This window comes from Rhipicephalus microplus, chromosome X (genome assembly GCF_043290135.1).
Source record: "Rhipicephalus microplus isolate Deutch F79 chromosome X, USDA_Rmic, whole genome shotgun sequence".
Classification (NCBI taxonomy): Eukaryota; Metazoa; Arthropoda; class Arachnida; order Ixodida; family Ixodidae; genus Rhipicephalus; species Rhipicephalus microplus.
The window spans coordinates 63531526-63549239 of record NC_134710.1 but is presented as its reverse complement, the minus strand read 5'-3'; the positions used below and the strand labels follow the sequence as shown (position 1 = coordinate 63549239).

General features: G+C 43.7%; 1 protein-coding gene across 1 annotated transcript in view; it reads left to right on the top strand.

Moving 5' to 3' along the window:
• The window catches only part of LOC119176111 (transport and Golgi organization protein 6 homolog), a 64386-nt gene extending 63167 nt beyond the window's left edge, over window positions 1–1219 (top strand). The window contains 1 exon segment of the mRNA XM_037427256.2: window positions 964–1219. Within this exon segment, the coding sequence (XP_037283153.2) occupies window positions 964–1161 (198 nt within the window). The 3' untranslated portion in view covers window positions 1162–1219.
• The last annotated feature ends 16495 nt before the right edge of the window (window positions 1220–17714 follow it).

Below are 17714 nucleotides of genomic sequence, written 5' to 3'. Positions count from 1 at the left end.
TTATATCTATGGATAAAATGTTTCTTGTGCTATTAACACCCTTTTTTGGTAATAACCCTTGATAAAGACCCTGATGGAGCCTTCAGATTCAAACAGTTTATATGCCAATTTAATAGATGTTCATAGTTTATGTGCAGAAAAAATAAGGAGCTACAAGCACATGCAGTGTTGCATTTGTAATGGACATTTGTGCTATACATTTTTAAGGTATAGTGAAAGCTCACAAATTTAAACTCGAAGAGGACTATAAAATTGTTCAAATTAGTGAACGGGCACTAGAATGAACAGACTTCATGTCGCACTGGGCGGACAGAAGGCAGAGAAGCCACATCTGGTCTGATTCCCACAAATTAGGTGATACTACACATTTGTGGCAGATAATTTCATAAATTAAGTTCTTGCTCTAACAGCGAACATAATTTATTGATCACTCAATCATATGCCAGAAACATGCAGCAACTTACATTCTTGTGAACAGTGAGCCTTAATGTCAAAATATACGAAGTTATTTGTGCTCCAAAACACGTTCACTTACATGGCACATTGAAGTAGTATTCAAAATTTAAAATATTTCTGCCTTGACTTGTTTATAGAACTATATTGAAATAGTCTTAGGAGACATGGCAGAAATCCTGCAGAATCTTCAGGCATTACAAGCTACTCTGAGTTACTGGCTACTTCTGAGTTATTCTCGGTGATTTGACAAGCTGCAAACTATATATTAGGTTCGTTCACTCTGCACAATCTAATACACATATGTATTGCCCTGGAAGTGCTGAAAGTACATGTGTGGCACTTTGCCTAAGCCTGTTCACATTGACCTCCTTCACTGCCTTCAGAAAGACTACGACATATTTTAAGTACTATTTTTTATTGTTTCATGAGCCTTTCATCAGATTGTAAAACATCAGGAAATGTTACACAGAGCTCTAATTTGTGTGACGTCTCAATTGCATCTTACAGGTAATCCCCAATGAAGTGAAAGACATCTATCGAGATCTGAAGCATTTGTACTCAACTACGTCCGACAGTGTGACAAAATTACAAGCGCAGTTGGCTATTGAAAACCTCAATGCTGCAACAGAGAAATTTTTACGCTCCCAACCTCATATGGAAAAGCGTATTCAAATACTGGATTTGTGCAACCCCAGTGGAAGCTGATTAGTTATGTGCCTTTAATTAAATTATTTAAGTGTCAATAAACTGCTTGGAAAGAAAACCTTTGCATCATTGTTATAATCTCTTCAGCAGTGGTGGCTACATATGTGTACGTGTTTTGTTTATGCTAGTTGTGTCAGCCTGTGGCTAATATATAACCAGATACAATGCCTATTAGATGATTTGAACCTTCTGCAGCGTCAGTATGTTGTCACTTAACCTCAGTTACCCATCAGTTTGATGAGGGCACTATGATGTTCGACGGGTCATTCATGTCACATTCCAGGAACGAGGTCAAAAGTATTATCTCGAAATGAATGCAACCAAAAACTAGTGTGCACACATTTGGAGCTTATGCTTTCGTTTTTTAATATTAAAATGGAACATGTCTGACTGCAGAATAATGAAATATTCAGTTACATGCTAATTATTGCAATTAATAACTAAGGCTCACACAATACAAGACATTACTTTATTTTCTTCTTGGAATCTAATATTGAGTGCCTTAGAATTATAGCATGAGAATTCTACACATTCATGGGTAGTGCATCATAATGCATGCCTGAAGGGGATATAGATAAGAAGTTATATTGAAATAGTCTTTTGGATTCAGAGTGTGTCATCATATACTAATTATAATGATCAAAATTTTCTCAGTGTTAATATAGTGTAGTAATATCATTCTTGTCTATTTTGCTGACCTTTGTCTTGAATGCTGCAGAAAAAAGGATTCTGTGACTAGAGGAAATGAGCCGGAAGCATTTCCGGGCTTTTTGAGAATCGAGGTTGAAGCATGAGAATTCATAGAATGGGCCAGAGCACCACGGGACTGAAATTTCAACTTGCCTGTAGAAAATTGCTGAAGCATTGCTAATATAATGTCTTTTGCTGCTGTATTGCACATCATGAGCAAGGAAGGCACCGAATGCTTGCTTTGTAACTGTGATAAAAAAGTGTTAGTAGCAAATAAGATGGAAGTGCTGATAGTGAAATGATGAGCGTGAAAATCAATGATTCTGGTGCACAAAAAGGGAACATATGCATCAAGAAAATGCCGTAAAGTCAAATGGCTCACGTGGGCCCATTGTATTGGGAGGCACCTGGTGACTATGTGTGACACTCATTTCGGATGACAGTGTTGCATTTATCAACGAAACGCACCATCTTCACCTGTGTCCGAGCAAGCTACAGTGTAGAGTTTTCCTTAGGCTCAGAAGAGAACTCGATGTGCACTGTAAGGTAGCACTTGCTCCCACAGATGGCATGAGTTCAGGCAGAAATTCCACACAAAAGCGCATTTGTCAGGCATCTCTTCAACGGTGGTAGTTCGAGACCATTTATTCACCGTCCGCTGCAGTGTTCTAGTGGTTATGGTGCTCGGCTGCTGGACCAAAGGTCGCGGGTTTGATTCTGACCACAGCGGTCACATTTCGATGCAGACAAAATGACAAAGGTCCGTGTACTGTACGATGTCAGCGCACATTAAAGAACGCCAGATGGTGAAACTTGCTGGAGCCCTCCGCTACAGCGTCTCTCATAAGCATATTGTGGTTTTGGAACGTTAAACCTGAGATATTATTATTATTGTTATTATATTTATTCACCACAGTCTATCCAAAACACTGTAGTTAAAGGTGCTTGAAGAAGAAAAATTTCAAATTTTTGCCTTCAGCTACATGTTAGCTACAACATGCTCTGAGATGTCTCGTGTTAAGCTGCGGGTCTGAAGCCACTATGACGGAAAAAGATTATGAGTGGAAGCTCTGTAAGCTCACTGCATTTGTACAGATACCATGGCTACTCCTTCGAAGTCAGTTTTGTGTAGATACCATAGATAGTCTTTTGAAGTTACTTCGGCTTTAACTTTGGAACTTTGACTTGCAAGTCGTAGACACTGTGCAGGGTGGTAAAAGCAAAAACATTGACCTTGTGATTGCGACTGATCATTATTAGGAGATAGTGTCCAGATCCACTAAGTGCCTGATCTCCAAACTGATGACAAAAGAGATTGTATTCAAATGGACAGTCCAGGGCCAGGTCATTATAATAAAGTCAACAGGAGTCTGTTCCTTCATAGCAAGTAAAAGTGAGCAAAAAAAATCGCAGCATATCTACGGAGTGAATGATGATGAGTGGGACGAAGCGTCCATCAGCCCGTTCGTGCTTCCGTCCATCTATTTGTTTTTGCTTCCGTTCGTCCGCACGATCATCCGAGCGTCCATCCATGCATCCGTCTGTCTGTCCGTAAGTTCGTGCTTCCGTACATTTGTCCGTCCGTCTTCTTTTCTGTCTGTCCGTTCATTCATGCATCCATCTAGTGAACACTCCAAGTACCGCCATCTCGCATCCTCTGTAGTACATACCCGCTCCGTGCGTCCGTCCGTCCATCCCTCCGTCTGCTAGTGCGTCTGTCCATTTACCCATGTGTCCGTCCGTGCATCCAGCTAGTGAACACTCCAAATACCGCGATCTCCCATCTCGCATCCCGGTGGCTACGTACGACAACAACGGAGGATGAACAGACCTACGTCCTAAGGAGCTTCGCCCCTAAAATGGTAAGGAAATATCAGCTCAGCCTGGGTCTTTCTGGGAGCTTGAGCACATATGCGTTAAGGGACATGAACTAGTACACCACCAAGACATTATCCTACAGCACTACAGAGAAACAGTCGAGTTTGAGCATGGTCGGTACACAGTGATGTTCCATTGGTTGGTGGGCTTGACGACAACTACAAGTGCACCGCGAAGCGATGTAGACCTTGAACTCTTGAAAAGAGATTCCTTCATCATGGAATACGATGCTTGCATCTGAGATCACCTTGAAAAGTGCTGCAGAGAGCCAGCCTGAAGACATATGTCACATCAAGCCGTTATTTAACGCACCATCAAGCGCAGAAAATTGCTTCTCACTGAGCAGTGTTTTAGAATGGAGAAGAACGAGCTCTGATGACCTACTAGATGTCTCAAAGTGAAAACCAAAGAGAAAGGGTTGCAGGATCCTTAAGCACATTGTTATAAAATAGAAACATGGAAGTGTTTCTTTTGGTTTAAGTTGGTGAAATGCTGTAGGGATGATGTTCCCTAGTCGCTTTATCATGGAAGAGGCAATGCAGGAATGTATTTATTTAGATTATTTGGTGCAACCAATGTGGTGTTGACAGCATCTTACACATAAAAGGAAAAGCCACTATTTCCTCCACCTCTCCATTGTTCAGCTTCTGTGGAGGCCCAACTTATTTGTGGAACAAGAGCATGCCCTTCATATTCGGAGTTGCTAATCTGCCCTGTAAATGTCAGTGTATAAAAACATCTGACACTTTGGGTGCTAAAAATCTTTGTCCAATTTTTTGAATTTTCTGGTATGAAACAGCATTAATTGAAGTCCCCTCCTCTGCCATGTGGGTTCGAACCAGCACTTTTGAGAGTCAATCTGTTTACAGCCGTAGCAGAGCCCTAAAGGCAGCTTTGCCGTCATATGAAATTATAATGCAGTGAAGCATATTTACTATATGAAGGGTTTATTGTAATGGCATGTTGGAACCAGCGCTTCCTTGAGTCAATACATTTGTTACCGTAGCAGAGTTTGAAAGGCTGCTTTGCCGCAATACGAGAGTTGTGGGTTGAAGCGTATTAATAAAATCTGAAGGGGCCATTGTCAATTGCACATTGACTTTGGGAAGTTCAAATACTTAAAATCTTCAAAATTTCAATGTGAATTGAATCAAATAGTAAACACTATTGGGAAAATATATGAAAGTTCGAGTATTCGCACATCCCTACTTAATACCCAGTGTACAGTAGATGCAAATCAATAAAGTGACAGATCATGAAGAAAAATGGCAAAAATTTACAGTTCTCTAGCACTTACAACAAAACAATCATTTGCTATTCACAACAGTGTCTAGAAATTAACCATATTGTAAGGATGTGTTGTGAGCATGCAGCATTGTCAACAGGTGCACAAATAAAGAAACTGTGTGAACCTCTCTCTAGCCCAAAACACATTATATTCTATAGAGCGCAGTGTCTAGAAAACTACTAAAACAGGATGTTTACCTAAGGATGATTGAAAAAATATTTTTATTTTTATCTTTTTATCCTTACCAGGGTGTAGTGCAATTTTTCTTGGGCCTTTGAGAATTGAGGTACTTTTCTGTGCCTCATCTCGCAGCACATGCGTTGATATGGTTATATGCGAGCTCTCCAGGAACCATCGCCCTAGTTCTTCTACTGTGTGGCAGGGAGCTATGAAACATGTATTTTGTAGACAGCTGTCTGTTAAATGGCAGAGACGTAACACCTTTTTTTGGGTTTCAACTATGAGAAACCGTCGACTAAAGAACGTTTCTTGAGTGAGCACAAGAAGGGAACTTGTTTTTGTAGTTACGGTAAGAAAGGACACTATTCTCATTTTAAAAAAAGAAAAGGAACACCTTTTGAAAGAGCACTATTTCTAGTTCATAGGAAGAACTTAAGAATTGTGAATGACAAAAATTTCTGGGTGAATAAGCACTGCCAAGGTATGGTGCAAGATATTTTTTCAGAACACTGGAACTATATGCCTGTGCTGAGTCTGAACGTCTGCTTCAAGAAAGGTCAAGAGGAGTGGGGCGAAAGTGTATGATAACAAATAACTAAATTCAGGATTACCAATGCCTTTCTATGGGTAGCAAACACATAAACAACCGTTCTAGAAAAATGGGTGCAAAGCAAGTAGCTGTCTGATGGGGACTTAAGTGTATCTAACATGCATAACCACAGGCCTCGTTTTGTAGTACTACTTATATGAATATAGCAGGCTACACTGCTGTATCAAAAAAAAAAATTTCTGCTTCAGTGTGTTTATTCTCGTTTCTTAAGTTATTAAATGGGGCCATGTTGAACGCACCCCTCGCATGGTCGTTTGGTCGCACTTCCATGTCCTGTGGGGACGGGCTGTGTACACAGCACAGACACGTAGGCCTCAGACACGGTATTTTCCCACCTACACCGTAAAATTCCAAGTAAGTGCCCCCCTCCCCTTTCTGGGAAATCTGAAAGAAGCTCCAATGACCGAGCAAGTGCCATCCTTCTTATTCCTTCTTCCTCCCCTGCAGCCACTTTTGCTTTTTTCAAGAATAGTATTGCTTTTATAAAAAGAACCACAAGAATGAGTGAACTAAATGCATATCTAAATATGGATGGGCATTTTTTATTCTAGGCAGCTCTCTTGCCATCATCGTAAGTTTCGGTCAGACATCGAGCAAGCGCTACCCACCTAAATCTAATATGATTGCCCTTCAACATAGAGGGGTGGAGAGGGGCTTACCTGGCATATTACAGTAATAAACATGTTTGCAGCAGACACCCTGCAAAAAGTTATTCGCAAGCAGATTGCTATCTCAGTGGCATTAGATTCAGTGAAACCCAGATTTAGCGAACTACAAAAAGATTGCGATGCATATTTTAATATACAATGTAACAAATCATTGGTAGGAATCAGATATCTATGTTCATTGTACAGTGCTGTATGCTTAAGAGCTAATGTTAGCGACTACTGCTTGACAGGGGGATAAATCTAGCATTGAAATGTACATCGTACATTATGAGCATATGTACCCATATGTGTGTAAGTATGTGTGTCCGTTGGTGTATCCTTTCCTTAGGCCCACTGACAGGCACAGTAGCAGCTTACTCAACTGAATTTTTTTTTTAATAAATTGTGTCAGAAAGTTTCCTTAATAAATCATCACATGAAGCAGGAGCATTTTCATTCATTCATAAATATACATGTATACGGCAACATAATGAACAGGAGGTTCTGCCAAGCTCAGGGGTTTGAGTACCCGGTAATTAAAAAAAGGAGGGCAGGGTAGAGAACAGCTTAGGTAAATGTAAATGGTATACACAATAAGACAAAGGTTGCTTCCAATGAGAAAAGCGAACTGACATACAGTACAGCATTTTAAAGAACAAATGACTTGAGATACATGAAAGCATAAAATGGCACTCAGGTAAAACATTGTAGACTTCAAAATAAATTACTATGATAGCTGCCTGCCCTAGAAGACAGCTTTACGTTGTGTGCAACTCAGCTGCAGAAAGTTTGTGTTGGGAACATAGAAGTGAATTTTTTATTCTAGAAGTTAGCTTTGCATGCAATTTATAATAGTGATTACAATTGTCCTTTGTTGAAAAGCAAGAGGATGTTCAGGCGAAGCAAAGTGCCGGTGGATATTGGCGCGGCTTATTTAGATAGCTAATGAATTGCAGAAACGTGATAACCTAAAAAAAACTTGACACATTTTTTTTAAGAGAACCTTGATGGGATGCGAAGCAGCAGCGTTGCGCACGGGGGGCGTCGCGGGTTGAACGGCTGCTGCGGTGAGCGCTGAAAGATTAGCTTGAAGCGATGGCTGGCGTAAGCCTTGTATGCGCCGGTTTTGTTTGACATCTGACTATGCGCCTGTTTTGATTGATATATGGTGCTTAACATCCCAAAACCACCATGTGATTATGAGAGATGCTCCGGTAATTTTGACCACCTGGGATTCTTTAACGTGCACCCAAATTTGAGCACTCGGGCCTACGGCATTTTCGCCCCCTTCGAAAATGCAGTCACCGCAGCCAGGATTTGATCCCGCGACCTGCGCATCTATGCGCCTGTTTTTCTCTGATTGGCTACAATCCAAGTGAGCTATGCTCGCGGTGTCCAATTCGTGGAGATGTCCTATTCGGCTCTTCCCTGAATGGCTGGAACTTGCGAGCAGCGCGCTGTCTGTTTTCGGCCTTTCTTTTGCAGCGTCATTTTAACGCTACGCAGGGACGCATCTTTCACAACTCTTGATACAAATGAGAAAGATGGAATGCGTTTCACCAAACTCAATGATTCGCTTTTAGATGCACATCTCTAAGACCGGGCAGGTATCACGTTAGCCTTACACGGTTGATCACCTAACGCCCCTGAACGGTCTATGCGCATTCCCTGCATCGCTCTTCAAAAATCTCAACACGTTCATACGCAAGTTCAGACTTGAGTTCTGGTACTTTTCATCATTTCGTCCACTATTTCGGCCAAGTGCAGCCATAAACCATAATGAAGGTAACCACAGGCTCACAGCTGCGGCACATGGTTTTTGCGGCCTCTGGTAGCCTCTGTCATTTCTCAGTCACTCTACTAATGTGCTTCTGCCTTCTACCCACATTATAGTGAGAAAAATGTGTTCTTAGTCGCTCTGTTGTGCACCGCACGATTATGGCAACATCGCGTCCTGCCTGCACGACCATCGGTAAACAAAAAAAGAAAAGCCTTTCAAAGTCGCATTGGTATGTAAAATTGCGCCATACGGCCCGCATTGCTATATTTCATTATGTATTCTGGATGCAGCGAAATCGTAACGCCATGGCGTAGCCTGCACACAGAACACCCACTTGCATGCCAAAATCTGCCAAAGCATCTACTCAGGCAACACTGTGTTCAGGCTGTGTAGGTTTCGTCAGTTTCGTTTTTATCGTGAGGACGATAGTTGGGTTACGTCAGTGGGTAACGTAGATGTTGGTGATGTTTGCCTGTGTTGAACTAGAGTGTACTAGAACAAGGGGAGTGCCCGGACCGGCCGCAGCACCAATGCATTAAAAGTGAAGCCCAAACGGGGTCAAATCCGCTAGTGGCGCTGCGATCGGTAGTCTGTGACCTGTCGTCGTTTTAAGAGCCGTGCGCAGCTCCGCCGAAGTGGTCGAGGGGTAGAATGCTCGCATCCCACTAAAAAGACCCAGGTTCGAATCACCGCTGTGACCATAGATTTTTTTTTAAATTTCACGTGTACAACTGTATTGTTTGGCTTTTTTTTTAAATATGCCTTCAGTTTCTACATATTGCTACAAAACATTACGCGAGATATGAAGTAAAGGAGAAAAAAACTTGACAGCAAGCGCATTTATTTGCAGCGCCACCGCACGGGATTCAACGAAAACTTAAAAGCATAGCTTGCGAGATTTTAGCGAATAAAAGAGAGACGGTGTGCTTTCACTCGCCTGCGGTCGCCGCCCACTGGCTCGCTTAAAAAAAGAAAAAGAAAAACTGAAAGTAAACGATTTTCAGTCGGCGGGAAGTCGCGAAGGTTTGAATACTGGTAAAGCAGCGATGTTCTGTCTGCTCGAGTAAAGCGATCACGAGGTGTGCGGAAAGAGGTGAACGTGTTGATATTTTGGATACATATGTAGTATTCCTGTACAACTGATATTGCGAACATATATCTTATAATTATGGCCGCCCTCAGCGAAAATAAATGATGCAAACCAATGCTTGTGTTTTGCGGGCGCATCTATATGTGATCGGCGCGCTTTTTGTTGTATTTAGCTTTTGCGTCATTGGCGCCTGCATCGTTTTCAACTCTCTCAGCGGCAGCTAAACGGCAAAACTAAAGCGCGCCGGTTGCCTGTGCTTTTGATGAAGTAGTATTGAAATACAAATGTACTTTTCTTGTACAACTATTTTTTGTCAACGTATACATTTTGTCTTTTGAAAGCATATTTAGTGGTGCACACTTTGTGCATACGGCCGATGGTCACTAGCGTTTATTGTAGGGATGGGGTGGCACGGAACAGTGCTTAAGACGCGTGACACAAGGTAAGAATGACAGATACGTCATGACCATTCCAGTAGTGTACCAACCAGGCCTGCCCATTACAGTTGTAAAGGAATCGGTTTTGATGTCAATGGCACAGTGGTGATTGATGTGCACGAGGCTGCTGACCCGCAGATAAGGATCGCATCCCGATCTCGACAGTTGCATTTCGATGGCGTGGAAATGATAGAGGCCTGCGTTCTTAGATGTAGGCGCTAAGAACCACAGGTGGTCGTAATTGGGAGAGTGCTACACTGAATACGGCGAGCCTCACGCGGTATATAGTTTTATCACGCAAAACCATTGTCGTCGTCGTCGTTGTTGTTTTGTTTTGTTGAAAGTGCGTTGGTTCTATTCAGACGTGATGCCAAAAATGTAGACATGAAATGATCCGCGGTTGCATGGTAGCTACGGGAGTTTTCGCAGTCAGGCTTAAATGTGAGGTCTCCTAATCCTAAGTATAGCGTGCTATGCCGAAGGCAAGCAAGTGGTCGTGGTTTGTTTTGTCTTGTTAGTGACGTACATAAAAAACACGCTAGCACATAGTACAAAATCATTCGTTGAACGCGTATCCGCATAAGTTGTGTTCAACTGGCGAAGAAGTCATAGGTGTACAGCAAACAATGAATGAAATTTCTCTGTATTTGCGTTGAGATTTCGAAAGGAGACGACTTGCATACGCAATTGCACGGTCGTTGCCCCGCTGAGTTTGCGCCAAAACTGCACCAATGCCGTGACTACACGTGTCTGTGCGCGCTTCTGTAGGAGCATCGGGGTCGAAATGCGCAAGAATAGGGTTGTCGTGAGAGTGGTAATTAGTTGAGAGAAGGCGTCAGTTTGAAGAGGGCCCCAATGAAATGGGGCATCTTGTTTGAGAAGGTCGGTAAGTGGCCGTGCGAGTGCCGCAAAGTTTTCACGAACCGCCGAAAGTAGGAGCAGAGGCCCACGAAACTGAGAACATCATGGACAGAGCGGAATATTATAGAATGGTAGAAAGGCGTTCAAGGTGTGTGGCGAAGGTGGGTGAGAAGTTATCACGTCATCCAAGTAGCACAAGCACGTCGCCCATTTAAATCCTTGAAGTAGCGTATCTGTCATTCTCTCGAAGGTTGCCGGGGCATTGCAGAGGCCAAACGGCATGACCTTGAATTGGTAAATGCCGTCAGGGGGTAACGAATGCAGTTGTCTCACGATCCATTTCGTCTACAGCAATTTGCCAGTAGCCAGATCGGAGGTCGGGAGATGAAAAGAAGGTGGCGCCATGCAGACAGTCAAGTGCGTCGTCAATACGGAGAAGAGGGTACACGTTTTTTTTTTCGTAATTTTTTTGAGGTGCCGATAACTAGCGCAGAAACGCCAGGAGCCGCTTTTCTTCTTTACCAAGACCACTGGGAAGGCCCAAGGGCTCGACGATGGCTCGATGGTGTCTTTCGTTGGCATTTTGGCCACTTCCTTTTGAATCACTGCTCGTTCTGATGCGGACACGCGGCAAGGCCGACAGTGGATAAGCGCAGAGTCACCATTGTTAATTAGGTGCTTGACAATATTAGTCTGGCCCAAGGGATGACCACGGATACCAAAAATGTCACCGTGATCGAGTCCGAAACCTGACAGAGAGCATCGGCCTGATCAGGCGAAAGGTCTGATCCAATCATACTTCGAAAATGGCTTCGTCAGAACTGGGTAACCGTGAGACGTCTACCGATTCGGTAGACGCCTATACCCGAGTAGCCGACTGATTTAGTGCAGTCGTCTGCCGTGCAGCAGTGTCGCCGAAAAGGTCACGGATCGTCTCCTTGAAAGTGTCCCAGCTGGCAATGTCGACTTCGTGCGTCTCGAACCACAACAAACGCAGTAAATGTCACACTATATATTCTACGTAGAGGAAATTTGGTTTAGCCTTGTGAGCTTGACATTTCAGTAACGTGTTCGAATAACCTACAGGAACCACATCTGCAGTGGGCCATCAAGGTAAAGAAACACGTTGGCGAGCATGAGTGTCGGGCCCACCTATAGCCGGCGCTGATCTGTTCGTACACGTTAAGGCACTTGTCAACGTCAAAGCGTGCCCCGCCATGGTGGTCCAGTAGCTAAAGTACTCGGCTGCTGACCCACAGGTCGCGAGATCGAATCCCGGCTGCTGCGGCTGCATTTCCCATGCGGTCTGAAATGATGTAGGCCCGTGTGCTAAGATTTGGGTGCACGTTAAAGGACCCCAGGTGGTCGAAATTTCCGGAGCCCTCCACTACGGCGTCTCTCATAATCATATCGTGGTTTTGGGACGTTAAACCCCCCATATATATCTAACGTCAAAGCGATCTATATATCCTGGAAATATGCCAGGATCACGAGCAGGAGGTATACGACAACGTAGGTAGGAGTCACAGAAGAGGCGGGTGGTGAAGACGATGTTCCTTGAACCTGTGACATGGTTGGACCCGTGATGATACGTCCGAAGTGGAGCTTCGTGATGGGTACAGGGAAGAGCCAGCAGCTCCACCACAAATATGTCACGTAAAATGACTATTCGCGAGTGTAATAACACCGAACCACACAGAGCACAGCAAGCACGGCGGGCAAGTCAGTCCATTCTTTCGTTGTCATCTTCTGATCGCTGATATGTCAGCTACGTAGCACTGCACGAGTACTCCCAATGCACATCGAAACCGAACTTTCAATGAATTTGTTTTGATGGCCACTTCTTCATTTATAAACAACCCTGGCTCCTTACGAGCACCTGCTCTGTTTTCTTTGTTGTGCAGACTTCCGCCTAGATGGCTGTGCACGATTCAAGGCTTTGACAAAGAATCTCAGTCTTGTCAGCACATAAAAACCTACCACTCGTGCCGTGACATGTTCACGGTGCTCCTCGCATCCAATTAGTTTTGCTTTTTTCACCTTCAGAAGCTCTATCACATCCATGATGCTGTCATGGTGCACGCGGCGAGTGCTAAAACATTCAGTGAAAGTGTCTTCGAGAAAACCAATAAAGTTGGACAAGGTCGAAGATGGGTACAAAAGGCCCCCGTAATCACACTGTTGTGTGAACTGTGCGATAGCACTTTCAGATTCTCGTGAAGTCAACAAGTCGTTTTCGCAAGCAGAACAGTGCAACGGCACGATGCATTTCCTTGCAACATACCCGCTTATGTAGTGGACCAGTCTGCGGTCACTTCTGACAGACACGTATGCCTCATGGTCACTCTCATGTGTCACCACATCATCCAACATGTCGTTTTCATTGCTTTCAAAGTGAATTTCATCTAGTGCATGAGTGAAGCCGGAGGTCTGCGGTGGCGGTGACGGAGGCGAGCACAGTATAGGGGACAAAAGAGAGTCAAGTGTGCCAGGAGTCACATTGCCCTTGTCCGGCGAGCGCACAAGGTTGCAAAAGCTGATGCATGCCATTGTGTCGAGGAACTGCTGCGGCGTAGGATGATCATTATTCCCGCTGCACTGCCGCACTATACCAAAAGTGTTCTCCAGGGGGTCTTGGTTGAGCCGGGCTGTCATCAGGTAGGCATAGCCTACTTCCGTCGTCAGGTATTCCAGCAATAGCAAGGTGCTTTTGATGGTTACTCGAAACCCTGCTGCTGTGGACTGACTAAGGAAGCCCCGCGTGCCTTTTACGTGCGACTCCCATTCAGTCAAGTACGCAAGAAAGGTGTAGAGGCAGTCGACCGCACTTGAGTTCAACCGCAGCGCTACTCTCGCGTACCGAGAGGACATGATGTTGATGATGCTGTTTATCATCCTGCATAAAATAAAAGAAAATAAGAAGAACGTTACTCTCTGCACGCCGTTTTATGTATTTGTACGTGTGCAAGATAATTTTACCAAGACCGCGCAATGCACATCACACTGCATGCCATCGTGGGGATTCGTGCCTCACTATTTCAGGTGCATGAAGGTGTCGCCAAATTAATAGTATGATATAATTATGCTGTTTGGTTTACGGACAGATGTACACTGAGTACAACTTAGCACAGGTAACGTTGCGAAATTTACTACTAAGTTTGAAAGAAACGCTGGGGGTTTGGGCGACAAGAAACGCAGTAAATGCCACATGTTATAATCTGCGTAGAGAAAATTTGTTTTATCCCTGTGAGCTTAACATTCTAGTAAGATGTTCGAATAACCTATAAGAGCGTTTTATGTGGTTTCGGAACATGCCACAGGCTTCCCTTGCAGCATGTTCGAAGTGTCCTGCAATATATCACAAGGAGAACAAAACGCCGTAGTAATGAGGTGTCCGTTGACGACAGTTCCTAGGCTTGCCGTTTCAGGTGACTCTGATATATACACACACTCAGCACGGTACACTCGCTCTAGTGTATATTGCATGCTCAAGTGCCCAGCTGTGCAAACATATATGTCCTTCTACTTCCCTCTTCAAACATATCGTAAGCTTTGCTGTTAATACCAACACAATTAGGATGTCGGACACACTTACTCAAAGAACCGCAAAGTCGCCTGTATGCAGCTGCGTCTCGACGGTTCGACATCTTGTTGGTAGAACCGCAGACCACGGGTCACTTGTGGACCGAACAATTGGTAGGCGTAGGGGACGCGCATCTTCTCAAAGTTGTTCGGATTGAGGTGGGCCTCCCGTATGCCATGCATCACGCGAAGTGTCACGATGCTCCCATCCATTGCGTAGACGTCTTTGACAGCGTCCAAGGAGACCTGAAACATAAATCATATGTAATTGAAACTAGTTCTAACAATTGATGGGGAAGTTCGAATTATGTTGTAAAACCCGGAAACTCTTCAACTAGAGGAAGTAATTTTATGGCTCTTCAAGGGCTCAAATATTTAACGAGGCAACGAATAAAAAATATCAGGTCATCGTTAATGCCACCAATCTAATCCTGCGTATGTGAAAATCTGCTAGGGGGTTCTGACATGAAGCCTCCTCTAATGTCACCCGGACAAAAATGGAACCGTTTCCGGGCGAGGTTTCCATAACAAGTGAATTCATGATATGTAAAGACGCGGTAAACGAAGGAAGTTACCGTGTGAGCACGGGCGGATCTAGCCACTTATTTGAGATGGGAGGTCACATTAAGTAACACAGGAGGGGGGGGGGGGGGCGTGGTAATGAATTTTTCTTTTTACTAGCAGAAAAACCTCTTCGTTGTGCCAACACTGTTACTATGTGCTCACAGGGGTTCCACTCATTTGTCCTAATTGGTGATAGGAGGTGGACTGCGAGCATTGAATTGAGGGGGAGGAGCGCTGACAGAAATTTAGGGAAGGAAGGCGATCGCCCCTGTTCCCCCCCCCCCCTTCCCCTGGATCCGCCACTAAGGCCGATGCACAAGCTTGGAAGGAGACGGTTACTGCCATGAAATCATGAAACGAAACATCGCCGCACGCTTCATACGGTACGTAAAAGGTCGACTACCGAGTCCAATGCTCAATGCCGGTAGGTGGCGTGCGGCTTCGTCAAACGAAAGCTAACGTCGTAAGAAGTATAGACTTTTCCACTGAAGGCTGCCGGAGCGCCGCCATAGTCCTCTTTGTGGGCTGTTGTTACCATGAGTGACACTCCCCCCCCCCCTCCAAGAAAAAAAAGGAAAAAAAAAATGTCTGCTGAACTTGAGATGTCGGATTTAGGGCTCCCATGCAACAGCCCAGAAGGGACGGGGTCCTCGATCCTCTCCATTCAAAAAACAATAAAAGAAAAGAAAAGGTTTGTAGACGTTTTAGTGCGACAACGTTAGAACTGTATCTACAAAATAAAAAAAGAATCCTGTGTTCGAGTGGGTTTGGCGGACAAATTCGTACAGTTTACGAATCTCGGATCATTCCCGACTCTTCCTCCTGCTGAGCAAAGGCCTTTCCTTAGCATATAGCAATAGTTTATTGTAAAGTGTCAAAATAATGTTATATATATATATATATATATATATATATATATATATATATATATATATATATATATATATATAACCATATATAACCACCGTGCACCATATATATGGTGCACGGTGTGTCCAAAGTAGTGAGAAAGAGCCTCGAGTCGTTGATAGTGCTATCGGTCCGATTTCTGTGTGTTGCTCATTGTTCTCGTTAGCGAGTGAGCAGAGAGTGTTCCGATAGACCGTTTTAGGCAGATATTTTGTGCACGTGGCAAGGTTTTATTTGCGAGACACCATGGATCTCGAGAAGTTAGTAGGTCTCGGTGAAAAGATGGGTGGCCTCGTGGCAATATATATATATATATATATATATATATATATATATATATATATATATATATATATATATATATATATATATATATATATATATATATATATATATACGTGTGTGTGTGTGTGTGTGTGTGTATACTTGATTTGGCGATGTTCCAGAATTAGCGAACGAATTTGTCCGCCAAACCCACTCGAACACAGGATTCTTTTTTATTTTGTAGATACAGTTCTAACGTTGTCGCACTAAAACGTCTACAAACCTTTTCTTTTCTTTTATTGTTTTTTGAATGGAGAGGATCGAGGACCCCATCCCTTCTGGGCTGTTGCATGGGAGCCCTAAATCCGACATCTCAAGTTCAGCAGACATTTTTTTTTCTTTTTTTTCTTGGAGGGAGGGGAGGGGGAGTGTCACTCATGGTAACAACAGCCCACAAAGAGGACTATGGCGGCGCTCCGGCAGCCTTCCCAGTTTGTTTTCCTCAACTGTAGTGAGTGAGTGCTATCTTACATTGACATTTACCCAATGAACCAACTGGACGCGAAGCATACATTTCTCAACGAAGTGTATCTCCATAACATAAACGCAAAAATTATCGGAAAGCATTCGTTCAAGTTCTATAACAAACACACAACAATAAAACAACAGAAGAAAAAGGAATAAATGGGAGCTTGAAAACCTACCAGCCCATCTGGAGTGTTGAAGTCGTGGAGGAGCAAGTTGTTGCGAAGACACTTTATGAGATGCGGAAAGTCCGAAAGGAAGTGGACGTAGCGACTGCTGTCTTTGGGATGCCTCATTCTGCATTGAATGTTCTCAGACGTTGCTTCGATTCCAAGTACCTTCCACATCTTCCTGTTCCATGTCGCACCGTCGCAAGTGACAAAGTCCACGAAAAGACCGGCATCTTCTGCAAGCAATACAGCCTCCACTAGAATTTTCGCGAGGAGCTCTCCTTTAACGTTCCCGTGTGTTGCGAATACTGCTAATACTTGTGTCCACTTGCCGGTGAAAGGTGCAAACATAATCACCATGCCATGGTCGCATGGCTCACATTTATCTTTTTTTGATGTAAAATGGCCTAAATCAACCAAACCTTCAATAGTGGCGGCGGATGTGACTGACAAGTGTTCAGATAGTTTCATTTCATCAATTAGCAGCCCTCCGTGTCGCTTAAAGGCGTCCATAGATCTCGTCTTTTTTTTTAGAGCACTCAGGACCCTTGTGCAGAAACCGAACCCTGTCTTGTACGAGCTCAAATATTTCCTCAAGGTGTCTTCACTTGGTAGGACTAAGATCTTGTTGCTTCTCATGTATTTGTAAAGCTTTGGACTTTTCATCTTCATGAGCAGACACTCTAAGATCCAATTCTGAGTGAATTTTAATCCCCTGGTACTCGCTCGTTTGGAAGCGCGGAAAAAATGAAGTGCTGCTTCTCTTTGTTTTGGAGGCATGTCAGCAATACTTTCTTCAAAAGTGCCTTCCTTTATAGCTTTGTTCTGCTTCACCATTTCTCTCAGTTTTGATTTCAAGTTTGACACCCGTCCAAGCAGTCGGCGATTTTGCTGTCTCAAGGTTTTCGTTTGGCGACAAATGGCTCGCTTTGCAGAAGTGGCACCAGTAGCAGCAGTGGTACGCATCACCTTACATTTTTTCCTAATCAGGGACAGCCTTGCCTTGGCGCATGGACGGCATTTTACACCTGCACAGTTAAAAAAAAAAGGTCTGATTACATGTTTACGCCCCACAGAC